Source organism: Nicotiana tabacum, chromosome 1 (genome assembly GCF_000715075.1).
Source record: "Nicotiana tabacum cultivar K326 chromosome 1, ASM71507v2, whole genome shotgun sequence".
Taxonomy (NCBI): Eukaryota; Viridiplantae; Streptophyta; class Magnoliopsida; order Solanales; family Solanaceae; genus Nicotiana; species Nicotiana tabacum.
The window spans coordinates 45,135,416-45,150,683 of record NC_134080.1 but is presented as its reverse complement, the minus strand read 5'-3'; the positions used below and the strand labels follow the sequence as shown (position 1 = coordinate 45,150,683).

Here is a 15,268-nt window from a genome sequence, read left to right as displayed (position 1 = left end):
TCCCCTGACCGCATATGCGGAAATCGCTGAAGCAGTGAGGTTCATTTAATACGGGTTCTAAGTCATTTTTATCACTTTTCACTCCTCCATGGGCGATTTTGGGAGCTTTTGAGAGAAGACTTCCACCTAGCATCTTGAGGTAAGTCTATCCCACTAATTCTTGGGTTAATACTTGTGTCTTAGGTAGATTAAACACTAGAATTTAGGTAAAATCAAGGGGTTAGAGCAAAACCTAGGGTTTTAATAAAAGTTAGATTTAACCACAAAATATTTTATGGAATAAATTAGAAATCATATATTAGTGATCCTTAGGTTATAGAGAACAACTTCCTTCGAAAATTTCGGAATCCCGGCACGTGGGCCTGGGGTTGGATTTTAGGAAACTTGTGTTAAAGGTTGGAAAATTGCTTAAGTAGCTAGAATTCGATCTTGTGAGTCTATATTGACTAGTTCCTACCTCATTTAACTAGTTTGGGATCGTCGGCTACGAATTGAGGGCTTGGACACATTCTTGGTATTGGAAGTGCACTTTAGAGCGAGGTGAGTCTCCTTTCTAACCTTGTAAGAGGGAATTGTCCCCATAGGTGTAATAATTGACTTAATTGCTATTATATGCGGGGGCTACGTACGCACTAGGTGACAAGAGTCCGTGCGTAGCCACTATTATGTTAAGTCTGGGTAGTCTAGGATCCAAAAGCATGCTCTACGTGATGTTCTTGTAACTTGATGATAAATTCGGATTCGTATAAATTATGTTGAATAAGGTAAATGAGACTAGTAGAGGAACCTTATCCTGCTTGGTCTTGTAAAAGAGAATTTGGATATTCCAGTGAACAACTACTCCTCAGATATACATTATTTTCTGCTTGATTGATGAGTTTATTTATATTTGACCGCGTCACACGTGTGATTCGCGAGCAGAGTAATAGATGCATCTATGGTTCGAGCCATTCGACCCTCTGCAGTGCACAATTTACTTTTATGTTAGATCGGGTTGTACATCCCTCGGTGTTACTTGCACATGCTTTACCTAGTATTTCTCTGTGGACTGAACTTCATATATGCCTTGAAACGTAAATGGATACCCATGATATTATTTGGAAAAAGAACTGTTATTCCTTGTCATATAATGCTAATAAATTGTGCTATCCATGCTTATTATAAATTCTTTCTCATATTATTTGACCCTAGTAAGTATCAAGTCGACCTCTCGTCTCTACTTCTTTGAGATTAGACGGGATACTTACTGGGTACATATTGTTTATGTACGTATACTACACTTCTGTACTTAATTGTACAGGATCTGAGGTAGGTGTATCTGGCTATCAGTCTGGTGCGTATCCTTGAGTGGAGTTCGAGACTTCTACGGTGAGCTGCTTCCCTTTTCGTGCCGTTTAGCAGCCTGAAGGAGTCTCTCTTATGTATTTTGCTGTCTATTCTATTTCGGACAGTAGGATAGTGTGATTCTTTTGTATATTCTACTAGTTGCCCACAACTTGTGACACCAGGTGTTGGCACACACATTAGTAGACTGTATTATTTTTGGGATTGTATGATTATTTTGACTTTACTGATCATTTCTGATTTTATCTCAACTTAAAGAATCATGGTAACTATTTTTGGGTAAAAGTAAATGAAAGTTTATTTTGTATTTTCCGCGTTGGCTGGCCCGACAATGGTGTTGGATGCCATCACGACCCTTAGTAGATTTTGGGTCGTGACAATATGGTATCAGAGTACTAGGTTCACGTAGGTCTCACAAGTCAACAGTAGGATAGTGTGATTCTTTTGTATATTCTGCTAGTTGTCCACAGCTTGTGACACCAGGTCTTGGCACACACATTAGTATACTGTATTATTTTTGGGATTGTATGATTATTTTGACTTTACTGATCCTTTCTGATTTTATCTCAACTTAAAGAATCATGGCAACTATTTTTGGGTAAAAGTAAATGAACGTTTATTTAGTATTTTCCGCGTTGGCTTGCCCGACAATGGTGTTGGGCGCCATCACGACCCTCAGTGGATTTTGGGTCGTGACAAATTTGATATCAAAATTCGTGGTTAAAATCGAGTTAAAAAAATACTTAGCGACACATGTATCACGTATGTGTACATGGATATATATGTGATACACATTGAATACAAATATGGTACGTATGTGCTACACAAATGATACACAGTGTGATACACATCATTTTTTTCATGTTCATCTTTTACTTCGAATTTTCAGTAAAAACTACCTCAAAACTCCACCAAATCATCCCAAAACGGAGATTCAAACTACTTAAGATGTACCCAATCTATTTTAATAACACTCACTCAAAAGAAAACAAAAATTTGACTTTTTTTGCTACAAATAGCTAATTGGCTAACATTGGTAACATTTGATTAATAGTAGTAATATTTTATGAATTTTCCAATTTTTGTAATAAGCTACTTATAAATGGACATAGCTGGTAGTTTCCCATTAATTTTTGTAAACGTATATAATAACCATGTTACAACGGTTAAAGTATACCATAAACTATGTATATAAACAGTTAAAGTATGAATTTGGACATAGATTTGGTTTTGGTTGAAACTTTAAAAAAAGAATTTCTGAAGTTGTGTTGAAAAATAATTTTTGGAAGTTGAAGTTATGTTTTGACATACATTTTATTTGAAAAAGAACTTAAAATTTTGTGAGTGAAAGAAAAATTCCACCGAAACACTGCCCAAACCAATTTTAATTTGCAAAAACTGATCAAGTTTCATGAACAAATAATGATTTCAATTTTTTTTGGACATAGCCAAAGTCTATGTCCAAACGGGTGCTTAAAATAAAAGCAAATTTTGGAGACTTGGTAATAATAGTATAACAAGAAAGAGGTAGTAATAAGTGGCCAAGTATTCAGATGGTGGAGTGCAGTTCCATACTTCCATTGCTTTCAAAATTTGCATATTTCGGGATAACATTGGTACATGCTTCGCCTAGTATAGGAAATTAACCATTGAGTTGTCCTTGTGAGAATCTCATGTTTTCTGACCAAATTTGACAAATATAAAAGCCGTTCAAGTGTTGTTTTATACTTAAGGTTGAGATTCCACATAGCAGAATGCCGTTCGTCAAGAATTTTAATATCAGGGGACATCGCGTCAATTAAATGGTTTAGTTGACTGTTGGACGACGAAAACCAGCATTGATCTAAACCAACATTATTTTAGCACTCAATATTGTAAGCACGTGATTTTTGCCCTATGAGAGAATTTCTCCCAAAAAATCCAAAATAAAACAATTTTCCTTTGTGTGCAATTTTAGAATTTTTGTGGCATTTTTGATAATTATTTGTATTTCTGTCTGTGCGTGTTTATTGGTTAAATTAATAAAAAATTACAAAAATATGTCGCATTTGTATTTAGTATTTATTTAAGTTTGTTGTACAAAATCATAAAAATAATGTACGTTGCATTTTTAGCATTTAACGTCTAACTTGTGTGATTTTTATAGTTAATTGCTATTTAAATGTGCGATAATTGTTATTTGGACAGATTTTTGAAGTTATAACAGATTTTGAATCAGGGCAGTAACAGTAGTTTTAGGGGTAATACGGGAATTAACCAATTGCAGATTATTTAATTATGGTGGGGGACAAGACGTAATGATAAAAGCAAAAAGGAAAAGGTGGATAATGATGTCTTCTTTTCAAAAAGAGGGAACAAGGGGACCCACGGGGGATTTTTTTTCTAGAGAGATTTTTGGTGAGAATATTTTTTAGAGTAATACATTCTGAAAATAAGAAAGAAGTGTGGTAGAGTTTTGAAAAGAGAAAGACAATTTGAACTTTCACTTGAATAATTTCCGTTTGCCTTTCCTTGAGTGTTATTCAAAATCAGTAAACTACTGCATCTTGTATCCGTCTCTCTTCTGCTTTGACTGCGATTGCACTTTGGTATTGCTGATTTTTCAATCCGTTACTGGGTTATTCTACTGGTCGTTACTGGTTTTGCGGTGTTGCTGAACCTGCTGTTGCTGTGTTATTACTGTTGCTGACTCCTACTTCTTTTTCTTCTTGTACTGCCATTTCCAGGTACACATTTGTACACTCTCGGCTTGAAGCGAAATGAAATATTAATCAGGCTTTGTTCCTGTTGAATCCCTCCTGTTTAGATTTGTGTTTGAATATAATTTTTCTTTCTTTGTATAAAAATGTAGTCGATTAATTAATGAGTAATGGGGTTGCATATGTATAACTTCTTCATCTAATAATGTTAGTTTAAATTAATCAAATACTAGTTAATTTGTTTTGATATTATGGTGTGTCAATCTCATGTTCTAGTATTATTGAATAATAGAATATAGAATGAAAGCAGTTTTTCTTTGTACAAACTCGATCGCAATTTTCCATTCGCATTAGCCGTAAACTAATAACTAATAAGTTACGTTTTTCAGCATGTAATTAATTGAGAAATTTTCTTTTAATTTTAGAGACAAACTTAATAGAAGAAATGTAGTCACTGTAGGTTTATCCTTAAAAATAAAAATGAGACGAGCCTCGCCAAATAAATCACACCTCGCTGGGGGCCCTCAATAAATACATAACCATTGACTAGACTTTGGATTTGACCGTTTAATGAACCTTCACGGTCTCTTCCTAAAATAACAATACGTTAGTCTCTTTAGGACGCACCTTAATAAATCTTACCTTCTTAAACTCGGGTGCACATTTATGTGACCCAAATCCAAATCTCAACGGAGTCGAAATGTATCTCTAATCATGGGTACATTGATTGTGACGTGGTTCGAGATGCGTGTCCATGACGTTGCAAATTCCTTTAAAAATAAGAATGAGATGAGCCTCGCCGAATAAAAATACAAAATTGTGGGGCCCTCAGTAAACATTGGCTTAAAAATTGCTTAGACTCAGGGATGGATCGTTTAGCAAAATTCCACGGCCCTACCCAAAGAAAAATGACACGCTAGTTGCTTTAAGCGCGTATTTAATAATGTTGGCTTCTTAAACTCGGGTGCACATTTATGTGACCCAAATCCAAATCTCAACAGAGTTAAAATATGCCAACAACCACGGGTGCATTGATGTGACGTGGTTCGAGATGTGTTTCCACGATGTTGCAATTCTTGATAAAAATAATAATAATGACAAAAGCGGTTAAAAGTTAAAATTCGCACATAGGTTCAATATGTATTAAATCAGATAATCAAGCCGAATATGACAGTTGAGCGACCGTGCTAGAACCACGGAACTCGGGAATGCCTAACACCTTCTCCCGAGTTAACAGAATTCCTTATCCAGATTTCTGGTACGCAGACTGTAATATGGAGTCATTCTTTTCCTCGATTCGGGATTAAAATTGGTGACTTGGGACACCCTCAATCTCCCAAGTGGCGACTCTGAAATAAATAAACAAATCCCGTTTCGATTGTCCTTTAATTGGAAAAACTCCTTCACCCCTCGCGGGGCGGAAAAAGGAGGTGTGACAGCTCTGGCGACTCTGTTGGGGATGTGGCCCAGAACCACTGGTTCAGGGTTAGAAATTCGAGCTTAGATGAATTGTTATATTTGGTTTTATCTGATTCTGTTACATGATATATGCCTAGTGTGCTAAATGATGCTTTTACCGCTTTGATATTATCTGAAATGTATATAAATTGTGCCGACACCCTTCTCCCTTTACCTCCGGGGATGTGCTTACTGGTTGAGACTCCCTATTCTGTTAGTGTCATACCTTGAAATAAGAAAGAGGCCGGACAAGTTACGAAGCCGGATGACCTTTTGGTTCCCGGTAAGTTGCCCCCTCCTCGACTCGAGTTGTCCGCTCGGGTACACAGTCTAAAACACCGACCCAGGTTTTGAACATAGAATAATCTACGATACACATTCATTGATGAATACATCATCCTCTGGTGGAATCTTTCTAGTTCTCATTGTCAGAGAAACGTCTCACATCAGTAACTAATAGAATGCAAGGAGAACAGATTGTTTCTATAGGTAAATGACTTATTCTCCGCACCAACGCAACACAAATGGCCTTGTACTTCTAGGTCGCCTTTCATTCCTGCAGTTTCCCCTACAAACTTGAAAAGCCCCAGCACTCTGCTTAGCTGTTTAACCCCACTCTGCAGTATATTCTGCTCAGTGGATGTTAAAATCTTTCCCATGCATAGACGGAATTTATCCCCGTGACCAATGGCATAGAGTCCTCCACAAACTTCAACTTCAATATCCCAGATGCTACCATAAAGATAATAAAGAAGAAGTGTGAAGACACATCGTGATGAGTGGCCCAATGTCTTAGTCAACTTCTTGTGCACTAAACTCTCCTGGTGGCGAGTTTCCTTATATCCAATGCTTTTGTCTATGAGAACATCCCTAATCTGATAAAGCCCTTCTTTCATAACCTCAAGCTTCTTGACCTCCCAAGTTAATTTTGTCTCTTCACTCAAGCAATTAATAACTGATTTTCATACAAAAAGTAGTCAGAACAGAACATTTCCAATAAGTCCATAGCTTATAACAACTTTGTCCATCTTATCAAAAAACAAGAAATGGTGAACTTGAGTTCATCACCAAACTCTGCAGCATCAACCCATTTTTATTGGCTTGCGGAATCTTAGCTCCAGGTATGTATTGTTCCTTACACTTCTCAATGCCATACTAATGCCAGCTGCTTTGTTTACTTATTCTGCCAATTGGTCATTGTTATAAGCTTAAAAACTAAACCTGCACTGGAAATTCAATATATAAAGTACAACACCATCCTGTCGACATTTCATCGATAAGATTGTTAGCATGTATTTCTTCAGAATCACTAAAAACTAAAGCGAATCAGAGCTTAGATGAATCCAATGATGAAGGAAATGCAAAAGGCGCTTCTATTTGAAACACGAAGATAGTCACATAACATAAGTGAAGGAATGGTGAAGCAACTGAAGAAGGAGAAGGAGAAGAATATTTTGATGCCTCAAATTTCAATAAAACCTGATGGAGGAAAAGGAGTGAGTTGAGTCCCACATCGAAAGTGGAAGGGTATGCCAGAACTTGCTGTTACATATAAAATGGCAGCTGTGAAGAGCAGTAAAGTTCACGCAGCCACGCAGTGAGCACAGAGCGAACTATTCTTTCGCCTTTTACTAAAGAATACCGTGTGCGCGCTGCATTTAGTGGCATACGCCTATTTTTGGAGGTGTTCTCTTCTTTGAGTTCCCCCTACAATTCTAGTTTTAACCTTTGGTGAGATGTTTGATATGTACACTAGTTGAAGAAACAAGTGGAATGATAGGTATACTAGGTATGTAATACTCCCTTTGTTTCAATTCAGAACCGAAATGAACATCATTAGTTAAACTGAACTTGTTTCTTCTGGAACCTGGATGTCGTACAATTTGTTTATTATCTGCCAGGAGTGCTATATAAATGAAAAAGAAACGAAAAACAAGTAGAAAGTGGATGGCTCACTCTTACTTTACTTACCAAACAGGGGAAAATAAATTCATAAATGTCCCTCATCGGCTGAAACAAAGAAAACTGAGGATCAGGAGGGGTATAAAATCATTGCAAGGAGCATCAATGAAACATACTTACCTGGACGGGGTCAATGGGTGATCAATAAGGCCCATGGCCTAGGTTGGTGACCTCCATCGCACTTTGGAGGTGTGCCCGCCTAAGGTCTGCCCAAGTGGTCGAGCCTATGTCATAATTTGTGGTAGCAGGGGCCTGCGTTCGCGCGGCCCTACCCAATTCTTAAACCAATTTTTTTTTCTCAAGCAACTGTTTCTACTAATTTGCATGGCCCAGAGTCAGCGATCAATTTTTATGCATTGGGCACCGCTTCCGATTGTAAGCGAGGTATTTAGTTCCAAAACATTCTTATGCGGAACGAAGAAGGAATGGGGATGGCCAAAAAATTTCTAAGGCTTAGAAAGTTTTGCTGAGCGAAAGGAAGAGGTGAATTCCACTAGAAAGAGAGGGTAGGGCCGCACCCCAACCGTTTTTGTATATTAAATAGGCGTCACCGAGGGAACTGTGTTCTAATTTTCTGAACAAAAATAAGCAAATGCATTACCTCAATTAATTCATTATTTTACTCGTTATGGAAAGTAAAAGTTGATTTACTCTTTGATTCCAGCTTCAGTAAGATTAAAAAAATTGAAAATATACTATTTACTACTGTTAAAAGGACATAGTGTTGATTATTGTAACACTTCAAAAGTAAGACTACTCTTTCCCTGAATAAGAGAGTATGGAGTTATTTGATGTGACGTCTAATTTCAAAGTTTGTATATTTCGGGATAATATTAGTAGATGCTTCGCCTAGTATAGGAAATTAACCATTGGGCTGTCCTTGTGAGAATCTCATGTTTTTTGACCAAATATGACAATATAAAATCTGCTCTAGTTCTGTTTTATACTTAGGTTGAGATTCCATATAGCAGAGTGCAGTTCTTCAAGAATTTTGTATCAATAGGGGACATCGCGTCAAATAAATGGTTTAGTTGACTGTTGGACTATGAAAACCAGTATTGATTTGAACCAACACAATTTTAGCACCCACTATTTGAATAGATAAGACACTATGACATCCATCGCGATCACACCCTACCGTTGGTGTTGGCCAGGATTTGGCTAGAAATTATGACGATCACCATAAGTCCATAACTTGCTAAAATTCTGGCGATAGTCAGGAGCGGCTTTAAAATTCTGGCACTGGATTTTTTTCCAAAACTTCTGTTACTGGGGTTAAAAAATCAATTTGTGTCGTTCCCCTCTATAGTTTTGAACCTTTATTACTGTAAACATCATTAACATACCCCCATTGCATAAGCAGCCTGAGATTCATCATATTTTTCCAAACCTCAAATATATAAATGGGTAGATGAGTGTGTCCTCGTCACAAGCAGCAAGTAAAAGATCACCAGCTAAGTTGAAGGAGCTCAGCAGGGAGCAGCATCACAGAGTTACTAAAACTTGGTGGAGTATGGCAGCTAGTCTTTTCTTATAATGACCTTTTTCAAAATAGGATTGGTCCAGCCTGTGCAAGTTGAAGAGAAAAAGGAGGAATATCTAACATTTAATTGTCCTATAGCATCATAAACTAAGGCAAGTCCGTTACAAGTTAAACAGCAAAACCAATTTATCAAATACAGTGTCACCAATTTGTAACAAATTAATAAAGTGATGATTGTCTTGTAACTCAGACATAAAGTTCCCCCATATCATAACTAAGATACTGAAAATGATATGACAGCAAATAGTTGATCAGATGCTAACCTACGATACCCATTCAATGATGTATACATCATCCTCTGGTGGAACCTTTCTAGTTCTCATTGTCAGAGAAAAGTCTTGCATCAGCAACTAATAGAATGCAACAAGAACAGATTGTTTCTATAGGTAAATAGCTTATTCTCAGCGCCAATGCACCACAAATGGCCTTGAACTTCTAGGTCGCCTTTCATTCCTGCCGTTTCCCATACAAACTTGAAAAGCCCCAAAACTCTGCTTAGCTGCTTTACCCCACTCTGCACTGTATTCTCCTCATTGGATGTTAAGATCTTTCCCATGCACAGACGGAATTTATCCCCGCGACCAATTGCATAAAGTCCTCCACAAACTTCAACTTCAATATCCCATATGCTGCCATAAAGATAATAAAGAAGAAGAGAGAACACGCATCGCGATGAGTGGCCCAATGTCTTACTCAACTTCTTGTGCACTAAACTCTCCTGGTGGCGAGTTTCCTTATACCCAATGTTTTTGTCTATCGAAACATCCCTAATCTGATAAAGCCCTTCTTTCATGACCTCAAGCTTCTTAACCTCTGAAGTTAATTTTATCTCTTCACTCAAGCAATTAGTAAGGTCGATGAACATTTCAAGAACATCTTCCCACTTGTGAGAAGTGGGCGACTCCACGCCTTTTGCAGGTGCGAGGCGCATCCATGAAGTGGATTCAGGGTCATAAGAAGTGGCATTTTCTAAAAACTTTTGACAAGTTGTAACTATTTGTTGCGCCATATTAATTTCTTTACTCGGACACCTACTATTTAGAAAATCTATCTCAGAGTTCAATCCATTCAATATCTCTTCGAGTGCCCCTGTCCATATCGGGTACTTTGTCACCTGTGCACATATCGATTGCCTGACAAGCTTCTTTTGTTGAGCAGACACATTCAAGAAGTTTGACACTTTTGTTAGGGAATCAATTGTAATCGATTCCCTCTCGCTAGCTTTGCTGAAATACATGGGGTGGTCGCTTTGTGCATCAGCTAATGCTCTCATCATATTCTGCTTCATCATTTCTTGCATTGACGGACACCCAATAAAAGTCCTAGCCAATAATTTAAAAGTAAACATCTTTTGTTCCAAGCTCTCATCATAAACTCTCGCGCGGTCATTAACATTGACTAGCTTACCATCAACAAAGTCCACATGCTTAAGCAAGTGGCTCAATTTTGTTAATTTTGTGAAAGCTTTCTCATACCATTCAGAAGGCAAAGCCTCCTCATGGACTTCTTCTGAGCAGTGATAAAACCGCATCAATCCACTTTTGTTGGCAATCAAAATCTTAGCTCGAGGTATAAGGTTCCTCGTACTACTGAATGCCATTGTAACGCCAACTTAAAGTAAGCATAAACCATGAAATTTAATCGACGGAGAACTGCTCTGTGTCCTGCTTATGCCAATTGGGTCCTCCATTATACAATTAAAAACCAACCTGGATCCGAAATTCAAGATAATTAGTCCTAATCGTTCTGTGCAGCATTTCGTCGATCAGTTTGTGAGCATATATCTTTTCACGATCACCTAAAAGCTGAAGCGAAATCGAATATTAGATTACAAATCATGCAGAACCGCAAAAGTTGTTTTTATTTTGAAAAACCTGTAAATTCCCACCATATAGTAATTGCAGGACTGGTGAAGGAGGAGAAGAAGAAGAATAAGACGGAAAGAGTAATATACTTTGAAGCCTTATGGGAAAAAAGAGTGAGCGCGCGTACCACATCGGAAAGAATGAGTAAATCCAGACTTTGTTACAACATTAAAAGGGAAGCACTGGCCTTGTATTGCCACAAAGCGAACTATTCTTTCGCCTTTTACGCCTATTTTTGGAAGGGAGCTCTTTACTGAGTGTCCCCTACAATTCTAGTTTCAACTTATTTTGTGCACGTTTAGCTTTTTTTTTTGTATGTTTTCCCATAAGAAAGATCTTTGATAAGGGTGGTGGAAGAACGAAGGGAGTACTAGTTTATGATGAGAAAAGTTTCTCAAGGACTATAAATGTTAGATAATGCCTCTTGGGAAAAAAGGGGGGTCACTAATCTTATTGTATAGGTAAATAAATAAAAGTAAAATTCCCATCTCCTCCTGTTGTAATGTAGTGCATCTCTAAAATGATATGCCAGAGATTGAGGAAGGCTCTAACTCACTTAATCTCTGATAACCAGATTGCTTTTGTAGAGGGGAGATCACTGGTTCACAATAATAGGCAAACTTCTCCGAGGTGCCTAATGAAGATAGACTTAAAGAAAGGGATATGGCTTCCCTGATTCTTTTACTCATTTGATTATGAAATGCATTACCTCAACAAAGTTAAATGGGGAGGGCTATGGGTATTTTGAGGGGAGGGGAGGAGAGGAGAGGTTTGAGGCAATGAGATCCAATATCTTCATTATTATTTATTCTTGTAATAGAGTATCTATTAAGAATGTTGAAGAAGATGAGTACACTGCCTGACTTTAAGTATCATCATATGTGCAGAACATTCAAACTCACACACCTGGTGTTTGCAGATGATCTTCTGTAAAGGAGACAAAAGATCAATACAAAGAGTAATGGAAGCATATTGAGCATGATCACAGACAGAATCACAAAGGCATACTCTAGGCAATTCAAAGGAGCAGAGTATGCTCAAGGAGGTAGATAAGAGGTACAGAGATTACCTGTGGAGCAATTCAGAGGAGCAGAGGAAAGTAACATTGGTAGCATCGGAAAAGGTGCGCAAACCAAAGAAGTTTGGTGGTATTAACATCAAGGGATGCGGGAAATGGAATGAAGCATCACTAGGTAAGCTACTGTGGCAATTGAATGGCAAAAAAAATTGTTATGGGTGCATGAATTTATATAAAACAAGATGGAGCCATATGGGGGCATACTCCACCGCAAGACATCAGCTGGTATCGGAGGAATACTAAAATGTACTAAAAGGTAATATGGCACATTGGTATCAGAATGGTAGATATAAACTAATTACCAACAGAGAATATTCTGTAACAAGGAGCTATAATGCAATGTTAATAGACTTAACCAAATTACAGGACGCTGACTTGATATGGACCAAGGCAATGATACCAAGGCATAGATTTATAGTATGGCTTGCATACCAAGATAGACTTCTTACGAAGGAGAAATTACAAAGACTGCATATACCAGTTGATGATGGCACCTGTCAACTACGTGATATTGCAACAACAGAAACTCATTAACATTTGTTCATGGATTACAGCAATAAGGGATCAACTTAGTGCATGGTCGGGTATACAATTAGGGAGCGGAGGGGTGATTCAAACATTACACTGGTTCAAAACTAGCAAGTGGACGCAGATGAAGAAGGAAATGGCCTCAGCTATATGGGGAGCACTGATATATCACACATGGAAAGCAAGTAATTCGAATTATTTTGAAGGTACAGGTGTAAATACAGAATATTTGGTAGCACAGATACAAAGAGAGACAAAAGCAAGGCTGGAAGACTTACAAACAATAAAGAAGGCTCGAAAATGTCTATCTTTGATTCAACATATCTGTAGATAGCATAAAGAGCAAAATAGTGTTTGTTATTTTGTTAGTTTTTTTCCTGTTGGAATGTATTAGAAGGAGTATATAGATGATAGGGGAGATCCTTTTGGTTATATTAGTGTAACTTGGGATGCTCTTAAGTTGTATTAAACTGTTGGTTTGTTATGGTAATATATTCACATTTATTACCCAAAAAAATCGTAAAAGGAAAGAAATATCATTGACATAATTTTTGTATAGCAAATGTGTCTGATTTCCTTTAAAAAAATAAGTGAAGACTAGTTTAAAACAAACCGAACGCGAAAAGAAATATCTAACTAGAACCATAGTAGTAACTATTCCAAACCAACTATTGTGAGCACGCGATTTTTGTTTTATGCAACAATCACTCCAAAAGAAAACAAAATAATAGCAATTGGTCTTGCTGTACAATTTTGGATTTTTACGTGGCGTTTCGTTAATTATTTGTGATTTTGTCCATTTTATTTTTTATAAAACAAAATACAAAATGTGTGTGTGTCGTGTGTATTTGAACTGTAATTGATTTTAAAAGCAAAATCATAAAATATATGTGTCTTTTATTCTATTTTTTGTTTGCATTTAATGATTTTTATTTTTTAATTAAATGTCAATATGAGTGATAATTGTTGTTTTGAGTATTTATTAATATTGGTATGATTTTGTTTTTAAGAATTTTTATTTAATTATAAGAAGGAAAACATTAGATTTGGGCCAAGATTTTAAATAAAATCAGGCCCAAACCAATGCAAATGACCCAGTCCAACCAGGCCTTCTGTAAGACGCCCCAAACGACGCCGTATAGGCATCATTTCTTCGAGCCGTTGATTGGTTCAAAGGACCGGCCCAGATCAGGCCAATCCTTTATCCAAACGACGCCATATAAGGCCGTCTAATCTCAGCCGTTCAAGCCGGGATGATCTAACAGCCCTCGACCCAATGAAACCCGGCCTGATCCACCCCAGTATGAAAGCAAACGACACCGTTTCTTTTAATGGAAAGATCACAGCCGTTGATCAGTGGCAATCCAACGGCCAAGACACAATCATCCACCCCGTATAAAAAAACCTCATATCCCTGCCCTCCCCCTATCCAAACCCCCCTGCCTTAGGTCGTCCCCTTCACAGACCCCAACCCCGGAACCCTAGAGCTGCCCCCCTTTCCCCTCATCAAAAACCCGGCGGCGTGGACGCCAGTGACCCCCGCCTTAACACCATAGATGCACCTCACCATCCTGAACCTAAATCCACCAACCACTTAGCTCGAATCCCCTCCCACCTTCTCGAATCTTCATTTGAAGATTCGAGTCGGACCTCGACTTACACCGATCCACCCCGGCTTCACACCAGATAGTCCCCGGACCTCCCTCGTGACCAAACCATGTTTGGTTTGGTCCGAATCTAACCAGGGAAACCTAGATCCCAAATCTACCCTTATGAACCCTAGAAGTTCTGATGCCTGGTTTGTGTCCGTTTAAGCCAAGTGATTAGGGTCTAATGGACCTTAATCGAAGTGTTCTCAGTTGAGAACACTTCGATTAAAGTCCGTTCAACCCCAAGAAGGTTCATTTCAAATACGAGCTGGTTTTCTGATTTTTTTTCTTTTTCAAGGACTTTAAGGTAAGTTTGTTTTTCTTTTCTTTATTTATTTCATGTGTTTGCTAAAGGTCTGTTCGTATGGCCAAAACGTCTTGTTTAGTTTGTGTTTTTGAATTTTTATCAACTGTTGTTGCCCACCTTGCCTGGACCCCTCTGTATATGGTCAAAGTCTTTCTTCATTCACTGATAATGCGTGTGTTTTGTAAACTGCATATTTGATTGAATTTGTAATTGGCCATTTAATTAGTTCCCAAGGTCATTTATGTATTGACATTACAACCTGAACCCCTTGTTCAATACTGTTAGATTTCTGATCATGGTCTTTGATTGTATAATTAGTATAGTCGATTCGATACGTGTCGTCGAATAGTTTCAGCTGTTTGAATGATAACAAATTGATCTATTCTTGCTGAACATTGTTTGAATCAAAATTGAGAATCAACTATAGCTACTTATATTTGTTGATTTTAATCAAAAACTTAAGGATTTGGTTTGTAAATTGGTGGCATATGCATTTGTGCACAACATGTGCATAAAGGCCCTTTTTAGATTAAAATAGTTTGACAGCATATGCTGTCAGATTATATTCTTGCTGCCCCTGCCTGCTTTTAGTTTAATAAAATGTTAAAGGGGACTGTCGGGGAATATCATGGGAGGGGTTTGCCAATTTTAAAAGATGAGTGGAAAAACCACAGACCACATGGGAGGGGACCTGAATGTGTTTAACAGACTGTAAAGGGTTGATTGCTAGGCTATAAAAAACAGGCAGAACTTCCATGAAAGGGGACTGAATTTTGAAAAGAAAAACACAGACAGATTTTAGACTAAAAAATTTAGACTGTGCCAGGAGATTGAT

The 15,268-nt window shown here is 37.6% G+C and overlaps 1 protein-coding gene, 1 long non-coding RNA gene and 2 other non-coding genes across 5 annotated transcripts; 3 read left to right on the top strand and 1 right to left on the bottom strand.

Annotated features, from left to right (window-relative positions):
- Positions 1-5,744: 5,744 nt before the first annotated feature.
- Positions 5,745-7,352, top strand: LOC142179582 (uncharacterized). The gene is made up of 2 exons (XR_012708120.1): positions 5,745-6,622; positions 6,806-7,352. It is a non-coding gene; the product is annotated as an uncharacterized LOC142179582 (long non-coding RNA).
- LOC142164941 (U5 spliceosomal RNA) lies at positions 7,090-7,206 on the top strand. Its single transcript, XR_012696028.1, has one exon. It is a non-coding gene; the product is annotated as a U5 spliceosomal RNA (small nuclear RNA).
- Positions 7,353-7,575: 223 nt separating the features above from the next.
- On the top strand, positions 7,576-7,735 carry LOC142165313 (U1 spliceosomal RNA). The gene has a single exon (XR_012696151.1). It is a non-coding gene; the product is annotated as a U1 spliceosomal RNA (small nuclear RNA).
- Positions 7,736-9,114: 1,379 nt separating this feature from the next.
- LOC107831447 (uncharacterized) lies at positions 9,115-11,597 on the bottom strand. 2 transcript variants are annotated; one of them, XM_075250411.1, is made up of 2 exons: positions 10,895-11,597; positions 9,115-10,811 (listed from the first exon to the last, which is right to left on the bottom strand). In XM_075250411.1, the coding sequence occupies exon 2, from the start codon at positions 10,604-10,606 to the stop codon at positions 9,350-9,352; it is 1,257 nt and encodes a 418-aa protein (XP_075106512.1). In that variant the 5' UTR covers positions 10,607-10,811; positions 10,895-11,597; the 3' UTR covers positions 9,115-9,349. The 2 variants fall into 2 exon arrangements, with proteins under 2 accessions (XP_075106512.1, XP_016514698.1); XM_016659212.2 differs by having other exon boundaries at positions 10,999-11,597.
- Between the last annotated feature and the right edge of the window lie 3,671 nt (positions 11,598-15,268).